This window comes from Pogona vitticeps, chromosome 3 (assembly GCF_051106095.1).
Source record: "Pogona vitticeps strain Pit_001003342236 chromosome 3, PviZW2.1, whole genome shotgun sequence".
In the NCBI taxonomy this organism is placed as follows: Eukaryota; Metazoa; Chordata; class Lepidosauria; order Squamata; family Agamidae; genus Pogona; species Pogona vitticeps.
This window is the reverse complement of record NC_135785.1, coordinates 256,161,822-256,169,480: the sequence shown is the minus strand read 5'-3', so window position 1 is coordinate 256,169,480 and position 7,659 is coordinate 256,161,822. Positions and strand designations below refer to the sequence as shown.

Here is a 7,659-nt window from a genome sequence, read left to right as displayed (position 1 = left end):
ATGGGGAAGCCTTGGGAGGCTGTATTTTATACACACTGATTTTAAAAAGTTTTGTATAGTTATGGCCTTCTTATCACTCAAAATCAACTCAGCACCCTTAAGAAATTCCCCTATCCTTCCCAATGTGTAACAGAGGATCTCACCAAAATAATTCCGAATTCACAGCTGTGATAAGCAGAATTTACTGATATATACCTATATCCTCTCTTGCTTCTGGAGCACCCCTCACCACTGGCTATGCTGGGCAGAGCTACTGGAAGCTTCAGTACGACTATGAGTACCCAATACTGACTTAAAACATGACCTTACAAAATACCTAGAAAATGACAAGCAAAAAAAAATGAACTTTTTGGCAGCACCAGTCCACTGTTTTTCAGAGCAGTAAACTCAAGTTAATCTTACCTACAATTAATGCAAAATCTCTTTTTCCCCCTGCATTTGAAAACCAATTCACCAAAGTAAAAGAAAGACTTCTAGTTTTAGTTAAATAGTAGCAGACTGATAGTAACTCAGTATCCATTTTGTTGGGACGCCAATATGAGACATGGCTCTCCACAATTAGTTTGATACCATCTCTCCAGGCAGGTGTAAGATGCAGAGAAATGATTCCCCCCACGATACTACTAAGCTGTTTAAAAGGAAAATAAGAGAAAGAGATTAATTTTCAGTGTTACAGTGTACAGACATTTACACATTTGTGAAAGTGAAAAAGAAAGTAGAACAGAATATTCAATGGGTCTACTCTATCACTACCAACTGAATTCAAACCAATATGTGGGTGTAAAAAGAATATGAATGTATTTTAGAAGCTGAAGTATTTGAAATCCTACTATTAATATACTATTTTAAATCATGCTTGCCAAACTCTTGCTGGATCTGCACCTAAACATTTAAGTCAAGTTGAGTTGCGGCAAACATGTAGTTTTGTCCATTCATTCATTCCCCAATTCAACAGTCATAGAAAGATTAGAGATATTCTGGCCACAAGTGCATCCATGAGACTTATCTACAGGCTTTCCTATGAAGGCCACAATGATTAAGTCAGGTGCCAGACTACCAGAAATATGTATGACTATCTTTCAAAAGACAATATGACTTGGATTACCAAGCAATTGGTCTTGACAAGTAGGCTACACTGACTGAAATAGTCTGTAGTCTTCATCTTAGGACTCAGACCCCGATACTGCAAGAACTGATGAGAATTTTTTTGGATATTTTTCTTTCTGCAACACCCAACTTGAGATCACTGGACTCATCTATTTCTTATTTTTTAATGGTTCAATTCAAAGAGTGGTATTATCTACTCTTATATAGTCCATTTTGCTTCATCTGCATAAAACATACAATCAACCAAATGCAGAGCTTTGAAAAGACCCTGCAGGGGGAGAAATTGTGGAGTTGAACTGTATTACACATTCAACCAGAAAAATTACTTAGTGACCCTGGATATAATCTACATCACTGGATTTGTTGCAAGGAGAAATGTTTACCACAGGATAAGAAGAAACACATAGAAGTTAATGGTAGAGCGAGGTCACAGTGCTGCAAATAAAGAACAATAGTTTTATCAGAATCCTGTTTCTAATTGCTGGGTTTTTAAAAACAGCCAACCTAAGAAACACGTTGATATGATGTAAACAGGAAAAATACTCAGGTTGTTCAGTTCATAATCTGCTTACTTATCAAACTCAGCAACACATAAGATAATTTTAAACAACTAACAAGAACCAATGCCTTGTACAAAATACAGCTGTTGGCTTTTCCTTATTTTTATATGCCAAAATCATTTTCATGAAGGGATTATTCAAGTTGCTGTGATTAACTGCAGAGATGCCAGGCACATATTAGTTCAATGCCTAGTTACACACCTAATTACGCACTCTGACTCCATGTCAATTATCCACAGCAATTTGCAGAATCCCTCTGAAAGCAGCTGTAGGATTTTGGCCATCAATTATCAATTGGACTATCTCAATATTATTGCAGCATTTTAATTATTACTGTTCTGCATGCACAACTAAATGAGAACTGGTAACATCTTAATAGCCTAAAAAAAGATGGGGCAGGAACAGACAGCAATTTGTTTCATACATTGGAAGGCTGTGAATTTTTTCCTTGGTACTTGTTAAAATAACTATATGCACTGTGTAATTTTAACCTGGGTGACAAAAGGAGTTGTGTAAAAATGCTGTAAATCAAGGAATACCTAACACAGCCAAAATATTTCTGACCACATAATGCACTAATTCCTAAATCATAGAAAGAGCAAAGGGTGTATGGCAAGAAATTGCAAGTGGGTCAAAAGACAAGGATATTTTTTATTACAAATCACCTTTTTTGTTAAAATAGGTTTGGGGTGGTAAAGGAGAAATGGTGTAAAAGCTTCTCAAAAATTAAAAAGGGCATATCCTGAACTCTGAGAACTGCTATCATAAATAACACTATGAACAGCAGTATTATTCTATCCCCAACCAGAGCAAGATACCAGCATTTATAATGCTTCTAAACAAAGTCAGTCCTGCTTCAATACCGAATGAACCATTTTGCAAATAAGTCATAACTAACAGCTGTTTTTAAAATTAACATTCAAGTTAAGTGACTTAAGAAAAAAATCCTTTGAGTCTGTAAATTGAAGATAAATACATCTCTTTTTTATTAGGACATTGTGTTGTTTTAAGTATGACAGAACTAGTTACATAGAAACATTCATACATTTTTCAAGTACTGTTAAGATTATTCTGTTCAAGGCTTCCACTTCAAGAAATATTTAATAATATTCCACCAACTAGTAAGCAAGAAGGAGGGGAGGTTGCAATTCTATTTGGCTTTAAAATGTGCCAAAAGGCACTAAAATCCCTGCATTCAGATTTCTGGGTTTTTTTTTCTTAGCAGATGTGTCACTTGCCATGCTGAGCATATTAACAACTCTGTGTGTATTTAAATACAACAGTTTATTCTTCAGTGGGCACTGACACACAAGGTGGATAAAATACCCAGAATATTTTTATCCAATAAATTTGTTTCAAACATACAAAAGAAAAGGGGAGGAAATTTTCCACTTCCACAATAATGTCACGTCAACAAAATGCCTATGGTGAAAAGTAACTGTAAAAATGCACCAACTGCAGAAAATATGAAGCGTAGCAAACAATGATCAGTCTACTAAAGAAAAACTAGCAATATAAAGTAGTATAGGATAAGAGACAATAAGCTTTAGAAAGGCAGAGTTACTGGAGGGGCCATATAAAAAGAACCTATTCCAATTAAAAACTGAAAAACATAACACAGAGTAAGAGGAGAAACTCAAAATCCTTGGTATATATGTATGCACGTGTTATGTATCAGTTATATATAAAGACTGATAATTCAGAGAAGCAAGTATGTGTGTAACATTACAATGTAAACACCCATACTCAAGGAAAAAAACAGCGGATTAGGATTTACTTTTAATTGCACTCCTAAATGTATCACAGAAATCTTGTTACTGAGTTAAGACCAATGGTCTTTGATACCTCAAATGAATGTTGAAATGATAGCCAATCACACAAAAAAACAAGAGCCCACTGATTAACACAAAAGCAAGTGCTTTTTTAACACAGTTACTTTTCACATTACTACCATATTAACTTTCTTGACAGGTTAGATTAGTTATTCAACTGATTCACATTATTGTCTTGCTATTCTTTTAATATGAAATAGAGGAAATGCCCTGTTACCTTCCCCCCTTTTTCTCATACTACCTTTTAAAATAAAGCAGGAAGTGTGGCCAGCAGCTGGTCCCGTCTCTTCTGCCCCATGACAGCTGTATCCACTTTAGCATAAAGAAAAACAAGGATGCTAAATACACATATACTTTATCAAACAGCAAGATTTCACAAAGAATAGCATCATGTTGCAAATACATGAAGTCGAACTGATTCTGAGAAGAGATTACATATTTTTTTTACAGAGCAAAAGACTCTTCATTTACCTCTATTTCAAAACAAATCATAAGAGAAGAAAGGAAAAGCCTCCTTTAGAGGATACAATATATATTGCCAGATTCAACATTCTTTGTGAAACCTCACTTTACATTTGCTTTTGCAACCCTTGCTTCCCCAATTTACAGAAATTCAAATATTAAACAGTTCAACACAAAAGAAAATGCTGATGCAGGGAAATCATGGAACTGGTTCAAAACCAATTAAATAACAAACTTTTCTTAACGTTCAACATAGACAGTTGTATAAGCATTAAGAAGGATCATTAGCTCACTTCTATTTTATTCCATTTAATTGTGAAAAGTTAAAACTGGCGTTCCAATTTTCTTTTATTACAGTTTGGTTAAATGTAGTGACCAGTTTAAAAGACTTAGAGCAGATGTAACTGACAAAATTTTATTAGCTAAAATGTTCCAACCCCCTCCCCTTTTGGACAACAAATTTAATTAAAGTTTAATGTATTCTTTGAACTACCATCTTTAAGCTTCTTATAGCTGTGCAGTGAAAGAACTCCGACTTTGTCTCACTGACAAAATCTGTGTAAATACAGTTGGGAAACTCCTACTTCCACATTACACAATTCTTATTGTATAATTTATCCCAAACAGGTGAAACAGAAAGGACCCAACATTTTAAGTCAGGAACTTAGTATCCTTACTTAGCCATATGGCCCTCCCTCTTGCTAATCTGGGAAGCTAGTAGTTAACAAAAAATTTCTGTAAGTCCAAAAGCTTTATATCAATGGACAAAGCGAAATGTATAGGGGCTCATTTATGTCTTTAAACATAAATTCTCATTTAAAGAGCAGATTTTTGTTCTTTCTTTTTCCACAATATTGCCAAAATGTATATTTTGGTTTAAAAAAAGTTCTGAAATATGTACTCTCAATGTGTAGAGGGGCTACATTTAGCAGGTATTTTGAAGTTATTTTTCATGTTAGAAATAAAGAACGGCAAAGACTACAATGAGTAACCATTACTTGCAAATTGCTCAGGTAGGATTAAGTGATTCTAAAAACTTCAAAATGGCTCAGGGACTTCTGGACATTTCTAATGACTAGTCCAGGACAATTTTAAAAAACCCTCAGACTAAGCATCAAAGCAAAGTTGTCTGATACCATATTATGGGAATATGATGGATCCTTACCAGGTTGCGAAGTGGAAAACGACTTTTCTTTTAACCCCTACACAACGGAGCCTGGCAGGGCAAGCACCTAAAAGAGAAACTGTCAGAGAAGTTTAATAGTAATGTATAACAGATGTGTTATAATTTCACATGCACGTTTTAACTGCCTCCTGTGTGATACTACTGCTTTGTTCTTAAATCTGTCCAGTGAAGTTGTTGACATTTATGCATTTTCAATTTCCCAGGAAAGGACACTGGATTTTATTTGCTAGACAACATTATTTGTTCCCAGCTGTTCTTGCCAGTTTTTTTTTTAAACATACAGGTAGTCTCCAACTGTGCCGCCTGAATGTCATTTTCAGAGATGTTTCGACCTTTGTGCCTTAAAAGCAAGTTCTCATGTTACAACACTGTGTGGCATACTCTTTACAGCCCAAACTGGCAAATCATGGTGATCCTTTGTTCACAAGCATGTGAAAGTTTCCTTTTTCTTTTAACCCTCTGCTGGGAAAAGAAGGGCAGGAGCCATGTGCCAGTTTTCTGACTGACCCCATTTCAGCTTTTCCTCTCCCAACTACCTTTCCTTCCTTCCTTCCTTCCCCATCCTCTGACTGCCTTTTCCACTAGCACTCCCCTGGATGACCGCAGGCCAGCCACCCAGAGAATTACATTCTGTGTAGGAGCAGAAGAAGCGAAATACTTGACCCTACATTTTGGCGGCGAAGGAGGGAGAAGCAGCTGGAATGGCTGCCCAGGCGGAGCTTGCGGCCCGCCTGGCGCACACAGAGCAGAATTCGACCGAAACCTGGTCCCGATCCACGTGCAGGCAAATGCCACCGCCGCCGGCGGAGGATGAAGAAAGCGCCTTTTTCTCCTCTTCTTCCTCCTCTTCCTCTGGGGCGGGCAGGGCATAATCGTGGTCGCTGCTGCTGCTGCTGCATGAGGAACTGCTGCTCCTCTCCCAAGACAACCGGGGCTCCGCGGGGGCCGAATAAGTCCTCGAGGGGGCCCGCGGCGGATCCTCAAAGAGGCTGGTGCTGATCCTCAGCCCCACTCTCCCGGCCCGGTCGCCGGCCAAATGGCTCAGGAGGCGGCCCAGGGCGCTCTGGTTGGCCAGCACGGCGCGCAGGTAGCTGGTCTCCCGCTCCAGGTCGCGCAGGCGGCGGCAAAGGCCTCGGTTGCGGTCGCGCAGGTGGCGGTTCTCGGCGGCCAGGCCTTGCAGGCGGGTCTCCAGGCCCAGCACGTACTGCTTCTTCTTCTGGCGGTTCAGGCGAGCCGCGGCCGCCGCCTTCAGCCGGTTGCTTCCCGGACGCCGGGACGACTTGGAGCCCGGCAAGGGAGGAGGCGGCGGCGACTCCGAGGCGGCGGTGGGGCTCAGGCTCCCGCTTCCTTCTTCATTCCGGTCCCACTCCGGGCGGGTTTCGGCCACCGCCGCCTCCAGCCAGTCGTCCAACTCGAGGCCCGGCGGGAAAAGCAGCTCCTCGTCCGGCTCGTCGAGGAAACCGGCCTCCGCTGCTTCCTCATGGCGCGGCGCGGCCTCGTTGCCCGCCTCCCCGGGGCTGTCCCTGCCGGAGGGCGCCTCGCGAGGAAACGAGCAGGCCGCCGCCGCCGGCACCCGAGGGCTCCCCTCACTCGACGAGGTGGCCAGCAGCTGGGCCAGGCTGTGGCGCATAATGGCGGCCGGCTAGGAAGCAGGGCCCCGCCCGGCCCGCCAATGCCGCTTCACCACCTGGTCTCCCTCAGTCCCTCGCCAGTCCGAGCCGTGTCGACAATGAGGGGAAGGGGAGCCGACGCTTCGCCAAGCTCACCTCAGGTCGCTCCCTTCAGGCCCAGAGAGAAAGCCGCGGAGTCGCTGAGGTAAAAGAGAGAGAAAAACCACCACCGCCACCCTGCGCTTTAATGGCGGCCAGGCCGGTCCCCCGCCCTTCGGCGCCTGCGCACTGGCGCGGAGGCGGTCGTTTGAGGGACCAAAATGGCGGGCGCCTTCTACCTGAACCGCCTTCCTTCACGCCCTCCCTCCCAATCTGGGCAGAGGCCAAAGCGGGTCTTCTTACATTCAAAGGCGTGGGCGCCTCAGCTCTGCTTTGTTTATCATTCTTTCCCCGGCCCAGCTCAGTCCGGTCATGAGGGGTGCAGGCATGATGGGAGTTGTAATTCAAGACAGCAGTTTTTTTGGGGGAAGGGGGCAGTGGCTGTCCAGATATTGCTGGACTCTAACTCCCATCATCCCTCAACCTGGGCGGGGGCGGGGGTGGGGGTGGTAGGTGTTCCCAGTCTTAACAACAGGCAAAGAGTCACAAACTGCCCAGTAGCAGAGTAGATTTAAAAAAGGTTAACCCGGTTAATATAGTTAGAATTAAAAAGGAAATTGTTCAGTTTCAGGCATGTTGCCTTTTAAATACAACATATAATTCTTTTTAGCCAATGAAAAACAATATGCTGCAGTCTTGTAGACATTTGAAGGCTAAGATCTTCTGAACCCTCTTGGTATGACTTCAACCATTATTCCTTCAATTATGGAAGGAATTCTTAACTTTTCAGTAAGCATATTTAT

General features: G+C 41.9%; 1 protein-coding gene across 1 annotated transcript; it reads right to left on the bottom strand.

Moving 5' to 3' along the window:
* Nucleotides 1-2,629: 2,629 nt before the first annotated feature.
* On the bottom strand, nucleotides 2,630-7,011 carry CREBZF (CREB/ATF bZIP transcription factor). The gene is made up of 3 exons (XM_020811574.3): nucleotides 5,816-7,011; nucleotides 5,127-5,205; nucleotides 2,630-3,811 (listed from the first exon to the last, which is right to left on the bottom strand). The coding sequence occupies exons 1-2, from the start codon at nucleotides 6,775-6,777 to the stop codon at nucleotides 5,157-5,159; spliced, it is 1,011 nt and encodes a 336-aa protein (XP_020667233.3). The 5' UTR covers nucleotides 6,778-7,011; the 3' UTR covers nucleotides 2,630-3,811; nucleotides 5,127-5,156.
* Between the last annotated feature and the right edge of the window lie 648 nt (nucleotides 7,012-7,659).

Coding starts and splice junctions, on each gene's coding strand:
- CREBZF (XM_020811574.3), bottom strand. CDS start 6,777: ATGCGCCACAGCCTGGCCCAGCTGCTGGCCACCTCGTCGAGTGAGGGG. Junction 5,206..5,815: donor CCCTCCTTCGCCGCCAAAAT/GTAGGGTCAAGT, acceptor CTTCTCTGACAG/TTTCTCTTTTAGGTGCTTGC.